Consider the following 27,761-nt stretch of genomic DNA (forward strand, 5'->3'; position numbering starts at 1 on the left):
GGGGTAGAGAAGATCTGGTTGCAGAAGATTCTCTTTCAACATGACATGATGTGAGCAACAAAGTATTGTTCCAGTTAAGCAATCAACTCCACAAACAGAGGTGCATCAAACCATGAGCAACACACGTGCACAAGAAAACAAGCACTTGTACTTTTGAGGGTGTGACAGATTAAATATTAAGGTTATCTCACATCAGGGAAATCTGACAGGTGTTCCTTTGTGATAGTTGGTGTGCAGACGAATAGCACACATGTGGATAGACAGGACATGATTCACAGAGAATATTAAATTGCACCGTCTGTGTTGCCAGGCAACAGAGTGGAAACAAGTCAAACTGTCTGTGTATCGTTATTAGAGTTTTGCACTCACCAGTGAACCACAGGTTTTTATCTCATTGTGAGATAAAACCCCTTAACTCTGATGTGGGTGATTCTGTTTTAAACCTGCACTTTAATAATCCCTCTGTGGGATTATTCATCCTCCTTTAAACTGCTGTCTTCTTCTTTCTCTCTACATATAACTGTCTCAGTCATTGAAAATAAATGCAGTTCTCATGTTGGAGAACACATGGGACATGATGCTAATGTGCAGTAAGAAGCTTAGACAGTTAAGCTTTGCTTGAAAGCAGTTGAGTTTCTCCCTGAGTCAACAAAGATAAAGTAAATCTGTACGTGGGAGTTTTTTTTTTTTTTTTTTTTTTTTTATTCAGCTTTTAATATCAGCACATCACTTCTCTAATCTTGTAATGATGAGAATACTGACTTAGCTTAATAGCTGCTTATTAATAACTCTACTTTTCTGACCAAATACTTAAATGTTTGGGTATACACTGAAAAAAAAAAAAAAAAATAGAAAAGAAAAGAAAAAGAAAAAGAAAAAAAAAGAAAAACATCTTGCAAAATGACCTGCTTTATCTTCCTTAACACAAAGTTATTAATTTGCCATTTTAATGCATGAGTATTGCAAAGAGTAAAATTAGGATTTTCTGTTCGGATTAAATATCCATTAAAACCAGCAAAAGCAGCATTGCATGTGTTGATGTGTAGTTTACCTGATTTTGACTTTACTGTGAATGAGGAACTGCCATGTTTTGGTTACCTTAACTGGGATAAGCCAAGCAGAATAAGCAATAATCACATAAAGATATGTGACGTCGGGAAGAAGTATACATCTTAATCATATTACTACAGTCTGTTAGAGGTTGTATTATATTTTGTGAAACACATTCCTACTTTAGAACATTGATGTTATACTCCAAAGTTGCCAGATTTGATTATTATGAACACATATGGGCAAATATGTCACAAGATCTGGCAACTCTACACAATGCATAACAAAAAGGTGGCAAAAAAAAAAAAAAAAAAAAAAAAGAAAAGAAAGGGAAAAACCTGAGCTGGCTTTTGCTTCATATTTTGAAGGCTATTCATTTAATAAAGATATGAGTTCAGGTACATGTTCAGTAACATGTAAACAACTATTGAAAACAACATAATCAGAATATTGTATTAATTAGATTAAAGCAGCTCTACATAACTTCTCGACCTTAAAACTCTGTGCAGCCATCTTTGCTTGCCAGCATCTCAGGACTGACAAACTACTTTTAATAATGCACCAGCAGTGGGAAATACAAGATAAACATTTTTTCCCCTTTTCTTTTGCCAAACACAAGATAAACAAGTGGCAACGCATTTAAACCCGAACTTCATTCATTGTTCAGCAGATTGTGATAATTGTTTCTGCATCATAAAAACTCTTTACTTCTCTAATGAATGTATTGTGTTAAAATGGTAATTTTCAGCGTGTTTTAGACATGTTTTCGACACAGTTTACTAATGAGAAACCTGAAAGTGTAGATTTGAACAGTAGTCAGGTGCCCCCAAAATGGCGGTGAAAGCCACGGCGATGTCAGTGTGCCTTCTTTTTAAAACATTACAGAAGGAAGTGGGAAAAAGAAATGAAGTGACAGAGTAAGAGATAAAAGAAGAGTCAACATCAGAGTCACTTTACTGATAGAGAGAACTCAGAGAAGAGACAGGATGTAAGACTAATACTGAATTAGCTTTTATTAGGGGGCGTCAAAGTGACAAAATCTTATTTCTTGCTTTGGCTCTCTTTTGTTTCCATTCTCGCTCCGATAATGTCTTCTAAGCTTTTTTTTTTGCGGAATCAGCCATGGTACGCATTCATATCAGCTAGTTTGTTTACATCTGCTTGCTAGCATGCGATGTGTCTGCAAAGCAAAACTCAGCTGCAACGTTACACAGAGTCCCGGATGAAAAAGTTGCATAGTGGTAAAAACCAATTTATTTATCGGGACGGCTCAGCAATGTACCCATACAGCTGGATTTTGCTGGATTTTTAGAAACTGTTATTTGAGTAAACATTGTATTTGTTGTGGACTATTTTCAGTGATGGAGTAACACTCATTTATTGTTTAGGTGTATTTTTTGTAAGCAGGATGGTGAATGTGAGATTAGCCTCAAAATAACCCATGGCTGCTGTTTTCCTTATGATAAAGAAACAAGTCATGCAGTGTGACTGTCTGACTCAGGATGGTGTTTTTAACAGTTCGTGACTGTTATGCAGCTCCAAGTCTCAGCTGAATATTCTGCACTACCTTTTATCTAATTTATTGAAAATAAGACACCTGATTTTTTTTTTAGCAGATTTTATTTAAATGACCTGCAGCTGTTACTTTGGCTTAATAAATTCATGACTGACAAAATTCCTCTTGTGTGTGTTGGGACAAACTGCGAGGAGACACTGGTGGACAGAAAACATACAAAATCTCCTTTATTAACTGTTATGTGTGAAGTTCAATCAATATTTGTAACTCATTTAGGTTCAATACTCAGACATTCACATATAGCCAGCTTTGAACATGTGTGTGTTTGTGAGTGATGGGCTTTGATGTGAAATGTCACAGTTCAGTTATAAAGCTTCCTGACCATCACTGCTGTGTTACCAACCAGCAGCAGAATGAATCACAGCTTTAGTTTCTGCTGCTCAAGAACAACATGGGGATGCTGAAAATGAGGCGAGGAAGCAAAGCTATTTGTCACATCTAAAATGTTTGGATGATGTTAATATGTAAAGAGAAGGTGGGCATTAAAATATTTGCTCTGCTCCTTCATCAGTTACAGGGAGAAGCGGACGTGTCAAGGTAAATGAGCCGGAGACGAAATTTGTTTTTAGTTGTTGGGGGGATTGCTAGCTAAAATTAAAACTAATGGATTGCAACAAATTTTCTCTTTGATTCAATCCACCATCCTTAGCATGCACAGAGCGGTGGGTGACGACGGAGAGGCTCCCTTTCAAGAAGAAAAACCTCCAGCAGAGCGAGAGTCAGGAAGAGTCAACAGAGACTTAATTTATCACTGATGCTTTTCACTTTTATCTTGAAACATTTATACCAGGATCCTCGACAGCTTGTTGTCATGTTCTTCACAACTCTGTTAATGGCCTAACATCCTGAGCCAAGGGAGTAAAAGCAGAGAAACATCTAAAACCGGTTGCTATTAAGAGCTAGGTTGGGACAACCCTGATTTATCCCAATCAACTCACCAGAAAATGTTTCTTGAAACAACATATGCGTGTAATTTCCATTTCTCTTAATGACACCAGTGTTTGCAGTCTTATCCAACAAGCTAGTTCACATTAGAAAATCGGAGGTGGTGGTGCTAGCTGACCTTTGTCTTTGTTGCTTTTTTATTTTGTTTACACCCGTAAACCAAAGTCTGAGCCTCTGGTGTGTGTGTGTGTACAGCTATATAATGTATTGATATACCGTAAAGTACAGGCTTTCAAACTCTGCCAGACATTAAATTACACAGGAAACAAGAAAATCATACATCATTTTAATGAACTTGTTGCTTGTAGTGAAGCCGAACCTGACACAAAGGATTATTTTCACATATCCTTTAACCTGTCTCATGGGGATTTTAATCACTTAATCTTCTGTAAATAATCTAAGTGCCACTTGCTTTTCTAGCCTTTTGTTGCCCCAACCTTTTAAAGAATTGATGCTGTCATCTAACTTGAGATGAGCTGATATTTTAAATTAAATATTAAAGAGTTTTTCTTTTAACATTTGATATGTTTTGTTTTGAATAAATTAATTATGAGATTTAGAAATCATTGTTTTTTTTTTTTTCTTTTTACATTTTACAGTATCTGAGCTGATTTGTATTTTTGTTTCATGGATTGGCGACTTTTTGTGATTAGATTTTCAGATTTTGACTGTTTCTTTTACTTTCTAATGTCTTGTTCTAGTTTACTGTTGCCATCAGGTTGTTTCTTGCACTCTAGCTACCTTGTTTCCTGTTTTCCTGTTTAGTTTGTCCCCTGGTGTGTTTTTGTCATGTTTACTTCCTGTTGTTAAGTAAGTTACTGCTTACCTCAGAAATGGAATCACATATCCAATAGCCTTAGTTTGACCTGCTGTACAAACTGTGAGGAATCTACTGCTGTCCTCTTCAAGGTAACACAAGTTTTCATGCGATAGTGAGCTTATAAATAACACTACAGTGACATTTAAAGACAGCCTGCAGGCTTAATATCTTCCATGAACTACAAATAGATTGTCCAGTGTCTGTAGGAAGTAGGATGCATTTGGCTGATGAATGAAGTTGATTCTGACATCATATACATGTTCACATCACTGGAGATGTGGATAATTTATCTAGCTCTCATACATAAGCCGAGACAACCATGCCAGCTCACAATGTGTATATATGTGCAAACCGTGTGAAATGCAGTTTTTAGTGCTGTTGACTGTGGAGTACTGCTGCCTCTCTCGTCTTTTCTGTGTACTGAAGTAGTCTTTTGACAGGAAACCTGTTACACTGTATTAGACTGTATTCACTCTGTGAAAAAAAGTCTCTTCACTTGTGATTCATTACTCTATCATTTCTATTTTTTTTTTTATAAAACTATAATGTTTCAGATCTGGTTTTGTTGACTTTTCTGTTCATATCTGTCAGGATTTTGTATAAATCCTCCCACAGATTAAGTTATTTGACAAAAACTATGGGTTGTCCTTGTAAGTATTTTAAAATCAATACTTTTTTTTAAAACATAAATGTAAAGTTTTAGTACTCCATTCGTATAAGGACAATATTTCAGAGGAGTTGCTAATAAACGTGAGTTCAGGTTTAACACGTGTTTAGTTCTTATGAAGGGTAAACTTGCACAACAGACAGTAACATAAACTATCATTTTTTTCAAAAGACATTTTTCCATTACAAAACAAATGAAGTGAAACTTAAAGATGTGTGAGGAGTCCCACACTGACCTCAGGCAGCTTCTCTTCTCTCTCCAGAACATCCCGCAGGTGGCGTCCTCTTTCACTGTGACACTGCAGCTCGCTACACAACAGGTCACCCAGGGTGAGGGGACGCAGGCCGAACCTCTCCTCCATTCGCTCACACTGGAGGGTCTTACCTGAGGCTGGACCACCTGCACATACAGACACACATCAGTCAGAGTCCTCAAGACCAAGAGTAAAGATAAAGTAGGAGGAAGGTAGGAAGGAAACAGAGAAAAGACTGAAGGAGGTAGACTAAAGGAAACTAAGAGCGAGTGTTTAAGAGAGAAATAGAAGAGAAAACAAATAACAGGCGAGTGGATGAACTATGTGTGTGTGTGCTCTAATTATTTGCCATGTCTAATTTATTGCCAGAGACATAGAGCCTGGTTATTATCACAGATAATTATCATTCCTCTAACTGAATCTGCTTGCCCTGCTGCTTTACTACAACAGTGCAAGTCACAAACACACACACACACAGATATACAGATTTATATGCACAAATTTCTTTGTGTGTCTATAGGCCAAAATATTAGCTTTCAGAACACAGCTTTGGTCTGCTTGGATTAAATAAACTGCAATTTAATGGTTTCTTTAAACAAAAGTGTCAGATTGATGATAAATAATCATTATTATCATGATCAAGATTGTCTGCAGCAACTTTATTATAAATGATGCACACTTATTTTTATCTCATAATTTAGTCTAAAGTCTTTCTCTAAAAAAGTATTTCTCTTCTGGAACGAGGTCATAGAGCTCCCCATGGAGGTGAAATATGTCTATTATACATATACCCTGGAGATTTTCCAGCAAATGTAAGAAAACACAAACTAATCAATTTTTGTTCATTGCAAGTCAAGCGTGTAATCGCTTCAAACTAGAAGGAAACTCAGAAACCCAACTGTAGATAAAGGGAGATGTCTAATAGTCTGGCACTAGAAAAATGTATATAGTAAAAGGAAAATTTAAGGATGAATTGCTGTTGTATACTTGCTGAATATATGTGTGTATATGTGTGTACACATATACTTCCCTGTATGATTTCATATTTGTGCAAAATAATCCATTACTGATTTAATCTCTATCTGTCCTGTTTTTTGTTATTTATTTATTCATTTTTCATTAATTAATTTACTTCTTTATTTATTTCTTTTTCCAAGAAAGTTATTAAAAAGGAGAGGGAACGTTTTGTTATTAAAATGTTCTGCTTTTTGTTTTTACAAATGATTAAAGACCAATAAATACAGAGCTGAAAAAAATGTATTTCTGTGCATTAAAATATGTTTCAGTTTCTGAACTTACAACCACCTAAAATAAAAATAAATAAAATAAAAAAAATAAAAACACCCCCACAACCATATCTTTGTTTGGACCCCCTCAGGTATTATATGTCATTCAGTAAGCTGTTCAAACTTGAGGTGTATTCCTGGTCACACTCCCAACCCAGAAAAGGATTATCCATCCTCCTCCTATTTATCTTTAAACTGAAAGCTTAAATCGTGCTGCATTCACTGCACCTCCGTGGGAAGCTCAAACTGTTTATCTTTGTTTTTGCTTTGCAAGAAATTTTCATCAGCAGTTTTATAGTATATAAATGATAGTTTTATAGCAGTTTTTACTCATCACTAATATGACATTTGTGTATCAAGGCAATGTTTTCGCTACAAAAAGACATGAAACATGGGCAGAGAAAGAGAGACAGCTGACTGGCCATGGAGCTGAGTGAAGCAGAGATTTATCAAAAGCAGCCTTGAGCCAAGTAATAAAACCCAGGATGTGCTTCGTATTCATCAATATTCTCTTGGAGTTTGAGAGTTACTGCCCTCTGCTCGAAAGTAGAAACAAATGCCCTCATCTCCATTTCCTCAAAGAGCAAAGACAGAAATGAACTGGGCTCAGTTCAGTCAGGGATGACCTTAAACTCAGAAACGTCTATAAAAAAATCAGGAACGGGGAAATTATAGATTCATCTATTGCAAATTTAACACAAAGCCATTTTAAAAAGCCAACAGGTCACCAGCCATTTAAACTTATTCAAAGGAGCTTAAAATAGTGCAGAAAGACATAAATGTTTAAACTGGCCAGTTTTGAGATGTTACACAGAGATCAGGTTGGTTTATGACAGTGGTTCCAAAACTGGGGGGCGGGACCCTAGGAGGAGCCAAGGATTATGGCAGAGCCAGCAAGGCTAAATAAAACTTATTGTTTTTGCACTGCTAGCAAAACATTAGCTGCGCTTCCATTACTCCAAGAATTGCACAAAACCTAAATATTGCAATAAAAAAATGGAAACTCTTAAATTTTTAAAAACCTCTCAAATATCGCTAAAAAGTTTTTACGCTCTCATGAACTGTGTCGATATAGAAGTATATCACAAAAGTGTAATGGATACACTTCTTTTGCATTTACTCGTCCCAGAGGACGAGGACGTTTACGAGAATAACAGCTAATGCGCTAAACACCCTCCAATGGAAACACCTGCAAACTGCAATTACACTTTTGCTAAAACTGTCAAAATTTTAAAAATTATTTTGCAAAGACCTGTAATGGAAATGCAGCTTTTGACAAATATGTGAAAGTACAATGGGAAAAATGATGATGAATCAACAACAATTATTTTAACTACCTAAAAAAAATAAAAAAAAGAAGAAAGTGATGAGAAATATCTTGCCATTGGTTTTAGGCTTGACTAGGTAGTGGTCAAGTAGTGGTCAATGGTCAATGGTGGGTAATGAAGAGAGACTGTGTCCCAAAACATCAGCATCTAGTATGAAGCTAAATAAGTTACAACGCTGCTTGGGGACGTCTCATCCTGAACACAAAGAAAAGCCTGTTGATTACTTTACAATTAAACAATTCAACAGTCGTACATCGCAGAGTTTTAATTAAAGCAGCATCCATCTCACTGAAAGCTCAACTCACCTGAAGTAGTTTACAGAATATCTTGGTTTAAAACATCTTATTTCGTGGCACATTTCTTCGTACATTTCATTGTAAGCATTGGGGTGCATGTGGTGGTGGGACTGGGGCTGTGGCATTATCAATAAAAAGGGAGGCCTGCAGAAAAATTTTGGAAACCATTGGTTTATGGGGAATGTAACCCTTCGGTTTATTTAATGAGTGAGTCATTAATCTCAATTTAAATAATCTTAATAACCACCTCTTATTATTTTGTGGTGTGTAATATACCAATGTTTTTTTTTCCTTTTTTGCACAATCTCTAAATAATTTTTTTACCTCCAAACTGCTGCAGCTGCAGGGAATTAGACTTATGTAAGGGTGTGAATTTAACAGGTTTAACAAACCCAGTCTTAAAACCACTGACATGTTTAGTATCAGTTTTAGATTTTGTTTCAGAGGAAATTACAGATATGTATGATCTTAGTGTTTCTTGTGTTGACTTTTTCCAGTTCCCTAAATCTTATTATTTAAAACAGGCATTTTAATGAAAGGACTGATGCAACTGCTGTGTTTTGCAGAGCCTTATAAGTCCATGGATTAATACCATCCAGCAGCCTCCTAGCAAAAATAGTCTTTTATTAGGAATAAATACATTTTCAAATACTGCGTGCATGTGCTCAAGTCTGAGTTTTAGCCCTATTTTTAACATAAATGAGTGTCAACACTCCTAATTTATCATTTCCATATCAAAACTAAATTCCGATGACAGTGAAAGCAACAAAAAAAAGGAAGCACAGTTCTACTAAATGTCAAACTGAGACAATCATCAGTGTCAAAGAGAAAATGAAGTCAGTTTTATTTAGTCAGTTTTATCTCAGTTATGAATTCAGAGAAAGAAATATAAACTGCTGCATGAAAAGAAATGATGACCTCTGAGTTCAGAGCAAGGAAGACTGTGAAGGTTAGAAACAAATGGTTAGATTGCAAACTGGAGGCAAATGAATGCATCAGCTGATGCAAAACCATCATCATTGGAGTCATTATTCACCCAGCTCAAGAATAACGGCACAATTAAAATTAAAAGTGGACATCATTTTATGCTGGAAAATTGGAATGATGTATATTTTGCCTGCTCTTAACATCCTATTTGCAGCCAAATTACTATAATAAAGAGGGTAGCTATGAAGTTTTTTTTTTCTATTTTATCTAATTTCATTAATTTCCACTTCAAATTTACCATATCAAACTCACTGTAGGTTGAGGGAGTGTCTCAGTATATCTGTGACAATGATTGCAGCATTAAACTGAAATAATTTAGATTAAGTTGACACGAGGCACTTAATATCATGACTTCATCTCAGCTGATAAAATCCAAGCATTAGTGAATGCAAACTGAGCCCTCCCTTTCCCCACCCATATTTTTAATTATTCCTTACCTCCTTTTGTCCCCCAGAGTAATTTCATAACCAAGACAAAAAAAGAAAAAAAGAAGAAAAGCTATGTTTATTGGTCTATTGCGGTGCATTTCAACAAAGTTTTGATGTGATATTGCGATATCATGATTACTGCTTTTTTCCTCGATCATCCTCCTTTTGAAACTAGTTTTTGTGCAGAAAATTTTTGTGCATATATGTGCAAACCCCTGATGAGTTTTTAAAAGATAAAAATCAAGCAGAGAGATAAACACAATGAGGGGAAGAGCGAAGCCTTGCAAGAAAGACAATTTGTTGAGTTTCAGCAGGCGTCTGTACCCTGCTGCTAGTTTCATTCAGTTTGGGCAAGACTCAGAATTGAGAAGCTCTGGTCATCCCACAATGTATGAACAGCACTGTCCATGATAGGAGCCAAAATGACAGATGGAATAAATTGGAGATGGCGCGCTACCCAGAGATGAGAGATGTTACACAAGGCGAAGAAGGCAGAGAGCCATTTGTAGAGAGAGAGAGAGAGAAAAAAAAGAAAAATCCAAATTAATATAATTTGTGGAGTCTGCCCTGCTTTATGCTTATTTATTCAAAGTCCCAGTGGGTAATGTAAATAAGTCTAATAGAAAAATGGACTGCAGCTGAGACAAGTCTCTCGCTTTCACTAATTGACACATCTTAGTCATCCACATAAGTGGTGGTGAGTACTGGCTGTGAGGACTCTCAAAGGAAAGTATCAAATCAAAACTTAAAACTGAACAATATCCCTAAAAACTGCTGAAGGAGTTTTTTTCACTTTTGAATACAATCATTCACCAAGCTTAAGAGAGTTTAAGGGAGGTGCATTTAATTATTTTGAATGTTGTTGATTGTACAAATGTTGACTCGATGGTGGGATGTCAGCCAGTGGTTTGTATTGTGGTTTCTGATGTTTTTGGGGGTTTAGCTGCATATTTCACCAAATGTTGCACACTGGAGCTTTGGGGAGACAAACTAATGGGGAGAGCTGTCAATCACAAGATAAATAACTAGCTCCAAACATGCATGGCTTTAAGGCTTTATAACCTCAGAAGAAAGCCTCCGGAAAAACTAAAAAAAAGGAGAAGCAAGGTAGACTGCCCATTAGGATTTTCAGGGGTTTTGTCCCAGGTCTTTTCCAGCATCCTTGCCGTCAGTCACCCAAGCACAGATGAAGAGTAGATTAGAAAAAAAAAAAAAAAAAATAATAAATGTGAAAGTGATATTGACAGTTGGAGAGAAAAAAAACAGCAGAAGGTGCTTGAGGCAGGTGAATAAAAGTGCCTCAAAATTGCAAACACTAATTTAGTTACTGCTGCGACTTCTGCTGCTTGTTAAGGAGATGGCAGCAAGTTACTGCAGACAGGAACGTTGACAGCTGACATCAGGCACAACCCCACACTGACAGCCAGGACAGACCCCAGAGAACAGGGCAAAGCCATGAACTTTTATGTCACATATGCATGCTCCACATTAACTTTAAGTAGGCTTTAATTATTTATTTAGTTATCTATTTATTTAAATTTTACTGGTTCAAATGTAGTGATTAAAATGTAATACATGTTTTGATTTCTACTTCAATAAAAAGAGTCTCCAAAGACAAAGAGACTATATGATGAATGCTTTTTTGAAGAGAAATGAAAAATTTCCATGCCACTATTCAGTCCTCACCTTTAGAAAAGTAAAAAAAATTAAGAAAGGAACATGAATCCAAAATTATTCTTTGATCAAGTAATCTACAACCCTAATTTGAAAAAATTAGATGCTGTGTAAACACAACTGAAAACAGAATCCATTTATTTATAAATTTTAAAAACCCATATTTTATTTACAGTTGAACATAAACAACATATTAAAAGTTGAAACATTTTACCATTTCATGGAAAATCTTAGCTTATTTTGAATTTTATGGCAGCACACATCTCAAAGAAGTCGAAATAGAGCCAACAAAAAGGTGGAAAAATAATTGGTATAAATCACAAAACAACTATAAGGGCATTTGACAACTAATAAGTCTAGCTGGCAACAAGTCAGTAACACGACTGGGTATAAAAGGAGCATTTCAGAGGCAGAACCTCTCGGATGTAAAGAAGAACAGAGGTTCACTAATCTGAAACACAATGTGTCTAAAAGTTATCGAGCAATTTCAGAAAAATGTTATTCAACATAAAATTGTTAAGACTTTAAAGATTACCTTTTATCTAGTGTTAAATATCATCAAATTATTCAGAGAATCCAGAGGAATCCCTGTGCGCATGGGACAAAACCAAAAGTCAAAATTGGATGCATGTGATCTCCGGAGCCCTCAGGTGACACTGCTTCAAAAACAGACATGATTCTCAACTGGAAATCACTGCACAGGCTCAAGAAGACTTCCAGAAATCACTGGCGGTGAACATCCTGAAATCCACAAATTCAGATTAAAGCTCTATCATGTAGAAAGAGCCATATGTGAGCACAATCGAGAGACCATGCTGTCTTCTCTGGACAAAAGTGATAGGCTGAACACAAGAGATAACTGATGATTTGCAATAGGATGTAACTTCTTGGTCTCACATTTGTTTATTCTCTATGTCACAATGTAGCATATTCCCTTAAATATTATTCAGGAATCAAATAATACACAGAAGACATAACGCATGTTTTACGCTGCTAGCTGTTTTCCCCCCATCCCTACATCCTCCAAAACAGGTGATGTACCCAGGTTAGTGCAGCTATTTGTAACCACAACATACACACCCAAAGTGACACACCCACCATCTAAGTGCCAATCATATGTGCACACAACAGCATACTCACAAGCCTGCGTAGTGGTTTGGGGTTGCATTGATGTCTTTGTGGGGCAGCTTCCACATCTGTGAAGGCTCCATCAATGCTTAAAAGTTCAGAGAAGTTTTTCTCTGTTGCTCCCATCCAGACGTCTCTTTCAGGGAAGGCCTTGCAGATTTCAGCAAGACAATGATAAACTACACACTGCATCCAAAACAGCAGCATAGCTTCACTTAGCAAATCATCATGAAATGAAAAATCCAGCAAATCCAGAAGGCCCAGAACTGTCAAGAATCCCACATCAGACCAAAGTGGGACAATATTCTTCTCCTTTAACTCTGGCAACTGGTCTCCTCATTTCCCAGATGTTTATGGACAGTTGTTAAAAGAGAGGACGCTACACAATGTAAACATCAAGCTGTTTCACCTTCTTTGAGATGTGTTGCTGCCATCAATTTAAAAATGAGCCAATATTTTCCATGAAATGATAAAACATTTCAGTTTCAATATCTGATATGTTGCTTATATTTGACTGTGAATAAAATATGGGTTTATGAAATTTAGAAATATCTGCATTTTGTATTATTTACATTTTACACAGTGCTGCAACATATTGGAATTGGGTTGTATAAAATTTTAGTCAAACCCCAGCCATTAATAAATGATCTAAAGTACAGTCATTTTCAACTAGTTTGGGTGCGGTGATAATTCTGATCCAAACCAAACCGGGAGTCAGAACAAAATTAAGAAAAGTAAATAAAGTCAAGGTTGAAGTTAATTAACTTGGCCCCTTGATGCTAAACTCTCTTGTGACACACAGAGCTGTTTACTTTGTGAAATTTTTTCCTTAATACAACCATGTCTGAACTACAGTTTAAAAACACAAAAATTCATTATTATGCTTAATTGTCATCATTTTAAAATAAAACCTCCAAGCCAGCAGTGGAAGGCTTATTTGCATTTTTTAATTGATGGCATACATACATTGTGCAAATACTAATCAGAGCTATCAGTTAATTTAATGTGACAAACTGATTAAATCATCTAATCCTTTAAGCACTAATTAGGTCTGTAAGTCACTGTGAAAAAACTGCATCACAGTATGATGGTTCTCCATGTTTAATGGCATCGCTGTTGAAAAACCATCAGTTTTCATCCTGATCCACAAGGCTCAAGTTTGTCATTGTTGCCTCTCACGCCAGCAGCAGGTTTTCTACTTATTAATAAAAGTATGATTATGAGGATAAAATAGTCATTTTCCACAAAGCGAGGAAATAAAAATTGAAGGACTAGAAGAACAAATTAGCAGAGATAGAAAAAAAAAAGAGAAAAATGACTTAAAAACTATTTCCCTCAGGGATCATCTCATATATGCTGATCATGGCTGCAGAACAGCTCGCAAACTTTTCCTTCACTTTTTGCAATAATATATAAATGAAAATCAAATAAGTAAAAAATGTCTTTAAGTTTTAACTGAAGCAGTGGCGCTTAATGTGCCTCTGTAAAGATCCACTTTACAGGAGATACAAGCCATGAGACGCAGGTGATGCTGGCTGTCATAAATTCATGATTGTTGGTGATTTACATGGAGCTCTTTATCATTAGAACTGAGACCAGTCTGTTAAGGAGTAGCATCATCAGTATAACAGGAAGGGACAGGGCTAGCAAGATGAGACTTGAACGTTTCGTAAGAAGTGCTGAGTCATCATGCTGTGTCACACTGAGTTGCAGTACTGAACAGATAAGTCCTTGAACTTTCTCCCTTGTTGGTAAGCTCAGTGAAATTTATGTGTTCAGAATCTAAAAGGACTGAAAATGAAGCAAAATGAAAAGCTTAAAAATACATTTTACTAAATCTTTGATTCAAGGATATGCGAATATGGATGAATGAGACTCAGGGTCACCAGTTACATTTTCTTTTTCTTTTTTTTTTTTTTTTTAGTAAGAAGGTATTATTTATCTCTGTGTCACACTCTACATTTTTTTACATGTTTTTTTTCAGATGTTCACAACTTAAATTTGCTGGAGGTTCTCATACAGGTTCACTTTGCAGACGAGGGCCTGGTCATTCATTATTTAAGTTTTCATCCTTTTTAAATCCAGACTGGAGCCTATCCCAGTGACCACCTGGTGAGAAGCAGCGCGCACCTTTGACAGGTTGCTAGTCCATCACAGTGACAAATGATACAATCATGCACTCTCAAGCTAACTCCAAGGGTCGAATTAGAATCACCAATTAGCCCAAACTGCACGTTGGACTGTGGGAGGAAGATGGATAAAGATGAATCCCATACATGCACAGGAAAAGCATTTAAACCACTTGGAAAGACTCCCAGACCTGGTCGTTTATACCAAAAATAATATTGATGTAGCTTAAGATTATTAATGTAAGCTAATTCCAGGACTTAATCTGTATGCTATAATAAAACCAAGTTCCTGATAAATTATTCATTTTCATTTACATTCTCTATCTTTTATCAAACACCACGAGTCTGACAGTGAATAAAATGTTAACCAGCAGTCAGTGATTTTATAAATGTAATGTCATCTAGAAACATACGAAACAAGTTTTCCAGACAACACTGCAATATATTGATATAGATGTCATACGTTTTTACTTGTTTATTATCTGCTAAGCCATATGTCAGCGTTTCTTTAGGAAAAGTGAATGCATAGAGAAAAGAAGCTAAACTAGGTAAATAAGCCCTGAATATACAGTATGTGGATCAAAAGTTCCTTCATTTATCAGTGGCGTTGAGTCTCTCGGGTCTATATGATTGCCGCAGCCTGTAAATGTCATATTTTTGTTAGAGATTAGCTATAACAACATATTGTAAATTGAAATATACGCAACTTATCGAAATCAACCCAAAATGTCCTGTTTTGAATGGGCTGAAAGTTTTGAACACAAGCTGATATCCTACTAATTAGCTGTTAATATTCAGGGGTTTATAAATAATTAGCCTAAATTATTAGCAATAAACAAACAAAAAAGACATATGAGCATAATATCTATAATTCTTCTGGCAAAGAGAGTTATTATTGAATGAGTGAGGTTTATCTAAAGCAGGGATGTCCACTTTTGGTCTTTGATGGCAGCTGTCCTGCAAGTTTTAGATGTTTCGCTTACACACCTTGTTAAAATGAAATGGATCCTCTCAACAGCTTATCGTCAAGTTCTGCTCAAGCCTGTTAATTACTCATTGTGAGTCAAGTGTGTTGAAGCAGGAAACATCTGCAGGACACCAGACCTTGGGGGCTGGAACTGGACATCCCTGACCTTAATCTTACTCTAGGTTTAGCTGAACTTTGCTTTTAAATACTTATTTAAATAAATATTTAAACAACATTTAAAATATTTCTTAAACTAAGCATTTTAAAGTAACATAGCATGCTTGTAAGTGTATAATATTCTACTTTATATTTTTTATGTGGAACTTTTGTTAAAGGAAACTTTTCTGGTTTCCTTTAAAGAAAGATCGTTTCATTACAAATCAGTGAAAAACTGCTGGAAATAAAGCTTAAAGAGTTAAAAATGTAATTGGGAGGACCTCAAATACCCTGGCTTCATGTGCCTGGCTATATCTATTTTTTTGAGTCTGTCACGGTAACATGAGTCTGAGATGAAGGTGGGACAGGTGCTGAGAGACAGTGCTGGTTTAAATCTCTTGAAACGTAAAGTGAGTGACTTCAGCTGAAATATCGCAGCCGCAGCAGGAAAGACAGATGTTCTGCTTTGCTAGGACAAGACAAAGATGATGACAGAGCAAACGGGATCTGGACTCAGAATCCTGCTCTCGCTAATTGCTTTTAAAGAATCAAAATGTTAGCTGGCGTAGCCACCCTCTTATTATGTGGTTTAAAATCTGCTCAGGAGACGCTCAGGAGACGGTCTGGATGACAGTTGCTTTTATGCAGGTGACATTTTCCTCCAATTATCTGTTCCTGCTGAGAAAAAGCTCTTTGTCTGGCTCAGTGTCTGTTTCTGAAATATTCAGACAAACTGGTGTTAATTAAGATGAGCCGGGATTATTCATGTTAGCTTCATGAAAAGGGATTTTTACATGCACAACTCTCATACTGAAGGTGTGACCCAAAACACACAAGAAGCACTGATTAAAAAACATGTTAATGACCAGATCTTAATGTTTTTCATTGCTGCAAAAGATGGTTAATGGAAACTTGGTGTGATTTCTCATTAATCTTTAAAGTTAGCAGGCTAAACGACTGTCTCACCATGTTGTTTCTGTATACAAAATGATCCCAAAAAACCTGAAAATATCACTTCCTCAAGCAGCACTGGGGACATTTTACTTAATTTCTTGTCTAGGTTTTATATATAGCAAAAAGAGCAAATCTTTGTCTTTTTTCATCCATGTCCAATTTCAGATGTTTGACATGTTTTGTTAAGTTTGTTTGGTCTGAGCTGTTGTCCACTGTGCCTCAAAATTTAGTGACATAAAGCATAAGAGAAAAAAATCCCTATATAGGTATAAAGTGTAAAGAGACTTTATGGACACCCTGTATATTATGTTAAAAAATGAAAGAAAGCTAGTTGTACAAATAAATTATGCATAAACAGTGTGTGTGCTGATGAAAAAAATAAAAATATTCTGGTTATGATCTCATAACATGCAGTTATGATGACCAAAAGCATTCATAATAAAAATACAATCATAATAACAATTCATTCACATGTGCTTGTGTGAATGTGTGTGTAAATGTACATCAATGAATAAGTACACACTTTACTTGTATATTTATATTTCTTGTTTTTTTTATGTCAAGCACATTGTGTTTACATGTAATGAAGTGTGCTGTATAAATAAAATTGCCATTTTCTATACCACTTAGTCCAGTTCAGGGCTGCTGGCAAGCTGGAGCCTATCCCAGCAATTAGCAGGCAGAGGCTGGGTACACCCTGGACAGCCCAGTCAGGCTATTAATATAAGTTATATTAATCAAATATTTGTTTTTAGTTTTTGTCTATTTTGTGATTTTTACAATTGAACCTTGTGCAAAACCAATTTGCAGTCAGTATCAGCTGAAGTCAAATCATAATATTGTCATAAATTATAAACACAAATAAACATCCATTTAAATTTCACAGTTATTGTAAATCTTGGTATTTTTCAACACCTCTAACCTGATGTTCTACATTTAGTTTCTGCAGCAGAACTTGTTTTAATCGGGCGTTGCATATTGTTTTTGCTAATTACAGTCACATTTACCACCACTGCTCTTTTCCTCTTCTTGTTTTGTTTTCTCACAACAATCGTTCACCATTTTCTCATCATACTATCCTGAGCGCAACCTTTTCATCTGAGTTTGTGAAGCATGAATGAAACAAGTTTAACGAACAGCTGGTGGAGCAGACACCAGCTGCTCATTGTGATCTTATCCTTCTAAATGAGGTGGACTCCACCAGTGCTGAAACCTGTGTGTGTGTGTTTGTAAAGAGGCTGTGTTTGGGTGGGATAGGTGGGGGTTTACATACCTATCATGAAAATGACCTTTGTTTTCTTCTGTTCTGTGCAGTAATCTGTCGGAAGGAAGAATATCACAGTTATACATGTGGTGCAGATCAGTTCACACATCTTTGTACTTCTATCTCTGTGAGGACACAGTTTACTCTCTGAACTCCTTACCAAATATTCATAATCAAGAAGTCTTCCTCTAAACCTTTCTAACCTGAATGCAACCAAACCAAACCAACCAAACCAAACAGCTCACTAAGGTCCAACCGAAGAGAGGACCCTACCAGAATGTCCTCACACTTCAAGCAGAAAAGCAAAAACTCAAATATTTTGCAGAGATATGCACACACACACATACAAATAATTTGCCTGGCAAGATCCAACTGTATACACTGACATATAACTCTTTTTTATGTTTAGCTGATAATGGTAGGATTATGGTTTTAAAAAGACTTTTCACAACAACAGTATAACGTTGCAGTTAAACATTAGGTTTAAAAACAGCATCGCAAATAACCAGTCTTTCTGAAATATAGATATGGAGGGGTTTATTATTCTGAGAGGTTCAGAAAATCTAGATAAATCTCTGCATATAAGAGGTGTGTCTGGAAACCTAATGAAATGGTGTCCTCAGGCTGTCAGGTGACTTTTCAGCAAAAACATCCTGTTGGCTGCACTCACTGCACTGTCTATAAATACAGTTTATAGCTGCAGGTAAAATTTTTACTTCACAAAGAAGCCATACAGTCCTCTGGTGTGGGGTGGGATCGAATTAAAGTACAGATTCTGTGTTTGTCAATGATTTTTTTTTTTTTTTTTTATGTTTTTTTGTATTATTTTTAGTTAAAATAGAGAGTTTAGATAGATTCAAAGATCATTTTATGCATGTTTTCCTTGTTAAAATAGTCATTATCCAAACTTACTTCTGAAAATAGAGTCGCATGAAATAAACACATTTTTTTTATTAAACACATGTTTATATATTATTTAAGAGAAAAAACCTACTTATTTTCAACAGTTGAGCTCACAGGTATTTATTTAGTTGCTGCAGAGCCTCAGTAATAATAATCTTCTTCTTCTTAAATAAATAATAAATTCTACATTTTCACCTGCATTATCCTGAATGCCAACTTGCAATATTTGATGAAAATTCTTTCTGCTCACACAAAAAAATTAAAGCAAAAATTGTTAGAATTTTAAGCCAGTCTGTTTTCTGCACAGTATTGCACAGTAAAAACAAGAAAAAAACAAATCCTAGAAAACCAAGCATACCAACTAACTGTTAAAGTCTACTTAAAATAGAATTTTTCCTTAAATGCACAGAGATGAATTGTGCAAATCATACCAGAGTGGGCAATTTTAAAAAAAATTACAGAGGGTCAACAATAAACTACAGCACACCGTTTGACATTGGTTCCGGTGCTTGGCTTGCTTTGACCACAATGACGGAGTAAAGAAATGAATTTAAGAGGAAAATCACAGATAGATTTTATAGTACAAGAGTAAAGCCAGGTACAACTCTTAATTTGCTCTGCTGGAGGTTAGAAAAATGCTGGAACTACTGTGTGAATAGATAAAACAAGTGGTAACAGGTGTGAATAGCTAGCATGTAGCCAGATATGCTTCTGTACAATGTGTGCACAAATATTTTGTCCAAAAATGACAAAAAAAGATATTTAGTGGGAATTCTTAGTGTTTGTTTGTAATTTCTTGTTTCCTGGAAAACATTTTCAAAATTTCTGTCTTAACTTAAAGGTCTGTTTAAAATTTCCTTGAATCAGTCTTTTTTTAATTTTTATTTCTAATTCCAACAGAGCTGAAAATGGCGTGCGCAGCCGGTTTAACTGACCAATCACAGCAGACTGGGCTTTTTGGGACTTCATTATGTGAGCTTTAGTTTGACTTAGAGATTTTGACTGGGAGATGACTTTGGGGTTAGGAAAAATCAATAAATAGAAATGTAAGATTTGTGATTATAAACATTTTTGTGATTATACATATTTTATGATATATAATGTAAATATAAATATAATTTTAAATTGAAAAACAAAGTCTCTTCTGACACCACCAAATGACAGTGTAAGGTTCAACAGGTTCCAGTTCCACAGAATTAAATATTATGGTGCAGAAAACCAAATATGTGATGTCCTTGTACAAGGACACTAGGACTCAGCAGGTTAAAATGAAAATTTCCATGAAAGTGTCAACACGTTTGCTATTTTTGTCACATATTTTTATATATTTCTGTTTTTGTTTTTTAACACAAAATGTCTTCAATTGGGAGTCGACATTAGTTTTATGTTAAAGATGCAGCTCATGCAAATCCAGCAGCCAACATGCAAAACAAATGCAGGCTTGTTCTCCTGACAGTGTTAGTCCCGTTGATGAGATAGACATCAGGTCTGACTGTCGACAGTGAATCAAAAGATGAGCCTTCCCCGAAATTATCCAATCAATTCTGTTGAAGCAGAGTGACACACATACACACATGCTCATACAGGACTGCAGGGGGAGGTTCATTCAGGTGTCTAGTCAACAACATTAAAGCTACATGACACTTGTGGCATTTACAGAGAAGGGTTTGTGTGTTCGTGATGAAACGCTGAATGGAGTCGTAGCTAGTTTATGACAGAAGGCAGGAGGAGATATGGAGGTGTGTTTTTCCTCGCAGATTAAGGTGTGGATAGTGTTTGTCTCTTCAAAAAACAGTTTTTTCATATACTTACTTTCTGTGGTTCCTTCTGCAAACCCAACATCCTCCTCTTCTTCGGCCTGGACAAAAAAAAAAAAAAAAAAAAGATTTTTTAGTTAAATGTGTGTTCTTACTTTAAATTTTCCACATTTGGCCCCTTCGAAATACTGTACTTTCTTGGGTCTTTACATTAAAACTTAGTGCTTTATATAACTGTGCATCATCTGCACCAATAATCTGCTATATTGTGCTTCACAGTTTTACAGTTGGCCACAAATCTGTGGCCAAAACAAAGAATAAAAGGTTAATGAAACTCGAAATATAAATGTTAGACTGACAGCATACAAACAGTTATGGTAAGATTTTAAAAGGTAATCATTAAGATTCTGAATTTCCACAATAAAGAGTCAAGACTCTGAGACATTAAAGAAGCAACAGACCTATAGAAAGTGAATTGTCAAGATTTAGAATAATTGTTCGGTTAGGATCAATAGAGTAAAAAAATGTAAAGTACAGCAGAAATTAAGCGCTTTAGGTTTTGAGGAACGGTTGTATCTTGGATCTTCCTGTTTGTGCGATCAGGAGGTGCCTCAGGCAGGGCGAGCAGCATTAAATGCTATCCAGGGTTTCGAACAGCATCAGACAGAAAAACACTTATGTCAAACACAATATGAAAAAGAGGAGATGAGGTATGAAAAGCAGGTTGCTGAGTCATGTTTGCTTCCTGCAGTTAAAGTGGAGTACTTTGCAAAAGGACCGTAACACACTGAGCATTTGTCTTTATTGAATTTTCATAAAGTAACACATCATCATCTTTGTCGGACTCAATGCTTGGTTTTATTTTATTTTTGCTGCTAAAAAGCCTCCCCTGTTCTACATTAAGGTTTACACCAGACCTTGTACCCTGGTTGTGTACATTTTCACTAATGATGCTTGAATCATTAATCCCACATTGAGCTCAGAGGGGTATTGCACGAAACCAGAATAAAGAAATCCAGGATAATTAAGCAAGCCCAGCTTGACCTAGCTTGCGCGGCCTATCCTGGCTTAATTGGTTGCACGTTTGCTGAGCCAGGATGAGAAGGTGCGGCTAGGTTAAGCCAGGTGAAGATAGTTGGGATAAGTGCGTGTGCACGGCATACTGAAGCAGACCTCGCGATCGCTCACAGAATCACTGATGGGGAAATGGATAAAAGTCGCGCGTCCTACGTCACGGCCGCTGAACAACAGCTCCTGACGGAGTTCTCTGACGGAGTTAAGGATATTATAAGGAAAAAAGGCAATACCAATGCCATAAGTAAAGAACGCGAGAGAGCCTGGCAGACAATAGCCGACCGGCTCAATGCGTAAGTAGTCAAAAACTGTACAATTAATAAACAGTGCTCCACTGGAACTGTCATAATTAGGCTACAATTACAGGAGTTACTTTTCAAATCCACTAACTGTTGTATACTTTAAGAGTGACAAGCAGGTGCATGTTACTCAGGAAATGTAGAGTATGATTAAGTGCAAACAATTATCCACAATGTGTCATTTAATCTATTTTCCTCATGTAACGTTTTTATCTATTTTATCTTTCTGTCCTTCATAAAGGACAAACCTGTGTGGCCATAAAAGGACCTGGCAGCAAGAAAAAAATAAATATAAGAACATTTTGCAGGCTGGTAAGTGACTCCAAAGTAGATAACCGTGAACAAATGAGGTGAATAGATGAGCTGACATGTTCAATGTCTGTATGATTGTAGCAGTTAAAAAAAAGGCCTATAGAACTGGCACAGGGGGCGGCCCACCAAGCCAGGATGTGACTCCAGCAGAGGAACTGGCCTCCATTTAAATAAAGGGAGGCCAGTGATGGAGGGGATCCAGGGAGGGACAATAACTGCCTCTGTCCCAGCCACAGAAACTGTCCGCTTCATACAAGGTACATCACGTACTGCAATTCTACTGCACATGACATTTCCTTTACAGACCTCACAAACTGTCATAACGCTTTATTCAGGGCACCTGGAGAGAGAGAGAGAGCTGGCAGATGTTAAAAGCTGACTCAAAAAGAGCAAGCTCCAAGGAATGGAGCTGGATCTTGAGATTAAATGCCGGACACTCAGAAAACTGGACCTGGAAATCCAGTAACCGAAAATCTGTATCTCTCAATGACATAGTCATCTCCAAAGGCCAGGGGATGTGAGCTGTCCCCGAAGACTCGTTCACGTCTGAATGCTCTTCTGAGGATGTGGGCTTCCTCCTCCAGCACATCCTCCGAAAAAGGGCAAGCCATTATGAAGAGGGACCAGGTGAAGGGGAGTTGGACCTGAATATTCTACATTGCCCTCGTCACGGATTTCTTTGAATACACCTTTGTAACCTCATCCGCTGTGTTTTGTAATCTCAATTAATGCAATAAAACACATATTTATAAAACCTCTGACAGCAATTTGACGAACAGTCTTCATTAGCATAGCAATATAACACTTGGCCTGATGAAATCATGCACTTATGACCAAGTTGATATTGTGTGATGAAATCGTGATCCTGTATTTAAATAAAATGACTAAAAAAAAAAAAAAATTATACGCACTGCACTAGCACTACACGACAGCACCTGGGTCCAACTGGACTCAAAAGCGGTCTGACTAACACTTAATTATGACGTCCCATCTTGTTTGAATTCATGCTTGTGTTGTTCTTACTCTCAAATGTAAGTCGCTTTGGATAAAAGCGTCTGCTAAATGACTGTAGAATAGAATAATAATACTACAACTCGAATCCATATAAAAAGGCTGTTGCGATTACGAACAGATTTCGATTAAATGTACAGTGACTGTATATGTAATATTTTAATACTGGATGATAAAAATGACGCGCCATACTTAGGAAGACCATGGACATGCTGTAAAACACATTAATTCCTCATAGAATTGACGTTGGACATGCAGGTGACTCGCTAGGATTAATCTTAGCCTGAGCAGTTAGCCTGGTCTGGAGCAGGCTAGCTGCAGTGGATAAATCACCACAGTAACTTGGCCGGGATTAGTTTGAGCTGCTTTCATGCAACCGACTTAGGGCTAAATTCAGCCAGGATAACCAACATATCCCGGCTTAATCCCTTATCTTGGTTTCGTGCAATACCCCTCAGAAGTCTGAGCAGGCCAAATACCGAGCTCAAACAAAACAACTTTTTAATGGACCTAACTTTGTGGACAAGGGAATTGTCATGTAGAACAGGGGTTCCCAACCTGGGGTCCGGGACCCCCAAAGGGGGTCCCCCAAAGAGCACAAGGGGTCCCAGAGGCCTTGAACATTCAGAGCCACTGCGTTTAATGTTTACACATTGTCCCTGTTTTATGCAAAATAAAGTAAGACTATATGTTGTTACAGTACTTTAACTTTGGCTTCATGTAGGACAAGACTCAGCCAGAATATATTATTTATGGTGAGACTCCCCCTTTTGAAATCATAAAACCAAGCATGGCTTCAGCACAGGTTGGGGCAGAGAGTCCATGGCATTTTACTCTTTATATGAGTGGTCCCTGAAGAAAATAGGTTGGGAACCACTGATGTAGAAGACAGAATTTTGTGTCCAGAAACATGGGATGTCAATATTCTGTTGGTCCTGGAAAAAGGACATAGAAAATGCCTATCCAGCTCTGTTACGGACCCCTTCTGGTCTAGGGGTGGAAGGGGTTGAGTAACACAACAAGCCGGTTTAGATTCAAAAATAACAATTTATTTACACAATGTTCAATATGTACAAAACTTAAAATGTCCTTTTCAGGTGAAATATAACAATAACAAAAGGTGTCCTATAGAAGGAAAACGCACGCTAACCGGCGGCAAATTATAACTCGCTTACACAAATACACAAAGGAAACTTAACCAAACAAGAAACTATAGAGTCAAACAAAATTCAATATAACTAAACAAACAATCCTAAATAACAAAGGGTGGGGAGTTTCTCCTAATGAGAAAACTCCCTGACAGAATACCTAAAGTTCAAAGAGCAACCAAGTGTCCTCAGACACACAAACTATACAAACAGCTCAAAGAACCACTCAATTGTTAAACTCTTCACAAACCACTCAGAGAACCCAACACGAGGCGAACTGTGTCCTAGTGACACAGCTGCCATGAATAATGACAGGTCCCCCTATTTAAGGGCGATGCATCACTCAATGATTTCCAGCTGGGATGAGCGGGAGCAGTAGCGACCAATCGGTGAGGCGGAGGGGAGGAACTGCAGCGTCTGGTCCACAGCCAATCCCGAGGCAGCACTGGCCAGCAGCATTTGCATATCCATGTCTGGAGTGACAGGCCGGAGGCCAATCCTAAAGGCCAGGGGCCGTAACAAGCTCACAGACCAATTTCAGCTTTTTGAATAAGAAACTAAAAAAAAAAAAAAAAAAAAAAAGTAGTGGATATTCTCATTTGCAATAATACAGATATCTTATTGACCTTTCACCTAAAATATGTAAGTACTCAAATCACTTAGTGACAGAGTTATTTGCTGCGGAATTGTTTCTGCAGTATTCAGAGAAACTGTACCTCAGAAACAAAGAAAGTTAAAACAAACAAAACCATAGACGAATGAGACTGGGAATTGTGTACAACCTCAGTCTCTGTGGTACTTGATATGGAGGAGAACTAACGCTCATATAAACTCAAAACAAACTGGCCACTAAAGCTGGATAAAATGTTTTCCCTGTCAATCACCAGTAAAAGGTTTCAGATATTTCAGACCATTTTTAGAAATGACTTCTCCATAGTTTGATGGCGGCATCATCATCAGCTTTGGCCATCCTTTTAGCACAAATGAACAACTAATGAATCAAGAATTAGATTTTATACTCCTAAAATGTTGTAATACTCGGAATAAAGCTGACACGTAGATGCCTACACAACTGATGTTAAAAGATGATATTAATGATAGCTTTAAGATCCCTGTTAATTTTTTCAAGTAAGACTATTGTCAAGGATCCTATCATAACAAGAGCAGGGGCTGTCTCCTTAATATGATGTTTCACACATAAAAGACATCATATAAGGGCCTTCTTTTTAGCCCCTTATTTCAATGTGTTGCACAGCTTTTTGTGCATGTGAAAGGTCTGCAAAGTTACAATGCCTGAAATCTCCACCAAAGGAAGTCATTTTTTCCAACACAAGACTCTGCTCCTGAACTGATGGCTCATTTGAGGTCCGGCCTTTTCTTCTTCTATTTAATGACATCACCATGTAACACATTTGTTCATTTGCACACCTCAAAGAGAAAGCTGCTGCCTCGCACTCTGCCAGTTTTTATAAATCAGGCAACAGTAGGCCTTTCAGGAGCCAAAACAGACTGAAAGTGTTAAGAGGTTCTAGGGCAATGTACCATACTAGGAAAAGAAAAATGTTTTAAAACAGTTAATGGAAAGAAATCCTCGCAAGGAATGAAACATGTAAAATCTATGTATCGTATGATGCTTTAGACCTCCGTATTTTGTAGAATTCACACAACAGTCTCCATTAGCACCTTAGAAAATGTTGCATCTTTAGCTGAAAAAACTGCTTCAACATTCCCCCTTTGTGCCCAAAGCTGCTGCAGCGCTCTGTTCAGAGCACCTCTAAGTCCTGGAGAGCAGGGCTATAAAGACCAAGCAGGAGAACTACAACTCTGAGACCACCCTGCTTAAAAACACAATCAGTTTAGTTTCTAGTCTGTTCTATTCAGGAGAGTCAAACTATATATTGCAAAAGACATTACTGTGATGTGATGATGTGGCTCTTTCAATGTAAATAATTAAAGAGGCTGTTTGATTATTACATAACAGCATCTTTGCTGTGACGTTTAACACCATTAATGAAACTTTAACATGAGGTATAGGAAACAGCATTCATTTTGCACATTTCTGACCTATTAGTAATACAGAATACTGGACAGTGAAACTTCCTTCTTATTACATATATTCTATAATCTACCCCCAATTCATGCTATTTGCTTATTTTTCCTCTTGATTGTCTGAATCCTGGATACCGAGATAAAGCCTTGAGGACATATTTCACACATGCAGCAACAAGAATGGAATGAAAGTATTTTAGTAAGTAAGTTTAACATAAATTACAGATTGAACAACAAAATATAAGAAACACCTTGATAATTATTGCATAGTGCGAATGATTATATCTCAAAGGGACAAAATTTTCAGGCCATGATGACCGACTCATCAGGTATTTGCTTCCTAATATCTATTTAAATAATCAAACCCCTCAGAAGACTCAAGTCGTGCAACACATTTACAAAAATCTGGAACACACACATTTGTTCCCAGCCCAAATAAAACATTATGAGTCTCTTTTCTTTCACTTTATACCAAAAAGAAAATATGTGTGAAGACAAAAAAACGTGCTAAATGACTAGTGAGGTGACTGCCAGGCAGCTTTGTGCAGAAAGAAAAAAAGTAGAATACAACTATGAGTCTTTTTGTTTTTCTTTTTGACACATTTTCATTACGTATTATATTCTGCCTGAACCAAGTTGCTTCATAGATTTCTTTTAAAAGCTGATTCAACCTGAATTCATAGCCAAGATAGTCATTTAGATAAAGGCATGTCTATCAGAGTTTACATGACACTTGAGAAAAAAAATTGGATACAGCTGTGTCAGTCAGACAAAAAATTACACACAACTGAAGCTCTATAAACCAGACTAACAGACGCATGAAGTATGGTTAGATATAAATGTGCATATGAGCCCATGTATTCTTCACATGCTCCAAAGTTGCACATTTTTGCATCATATGGAAAAAGAAGCTGCCCATTATCAACTCAGTCACTGAAAGCATTTCCAGGCCATCACTTTACTGCAGTAAAATTATGATTTTTTTAACCACAGCATCATCTGACAACATGACGATCCAGGTTACAGAAAGACAAAGTCGGTACAGCGAATTTAATAGGAGACAATTACTCTGTTACCCTCTATCCATATATACAGGAAAAGCGGTCCAACTGAATGGCCAGCTTGATCTACAGCAGCTTAACTCAGCTGTAAATGTAACTATAATGAATTTTTACAACATAAAGTTTCAAGGATAAGCTGCAGTATTTCATCAAACTGCCCTCCCAACATAAGTTTCCTAAAGTACACCATCATGTGAAGAGTTTACGTTCAACTAAGATGAGAGAAAGAGAGGGGGTGT

At 36.7% G+C, this 27,761-nt stretch overlaps 1 protein-coding gene across 1 annotated transcript in view; it reads right to left on the reverse strand.

Annotated features, from left to right (window-relative positions):
- ak5 (adenylate kinase 5) overlaps positions 1-27,761 on the reverse strand; it is a 116,444-nt gene that overhangs the window by 12,668 nt on the left and 76,015 nt on the right. The window contains exons 9-11 of the mRNA XM_041992747.1: positions 20,624-20,669; positions 17,918-17,962; positions 5,294-5,457 (exon numbers count right to left, since the gene is read on the reverse strand). Coding sequence (XP_041848681.1) covers positions 5,294-5,457; positions 17,918-17,962; positions 20,624-20,669 — 255 coding nt within the window. The remainder of the gene's footprint in view (positions 1-5,293; positions 5,458-17,917; positions 17,963-20,623; positions 20,670-27,761) is intronic.

Source organism: Melanotaenia boesemani, chromosome 8 (assembly GCF_017639745.1).
Source record: "Melanotaenia boesemani isolate fMelBoe1 chromosome 8, fMelBoe1.pri, whole genome shotgun sequence".
Lineage (NCBI taxonomy): Eukaryota > Metazoa > Chordata > Actinopteri > Atheriniformes > Melanotaeniidae > Melanotaenia > Melanotaenia boesemani.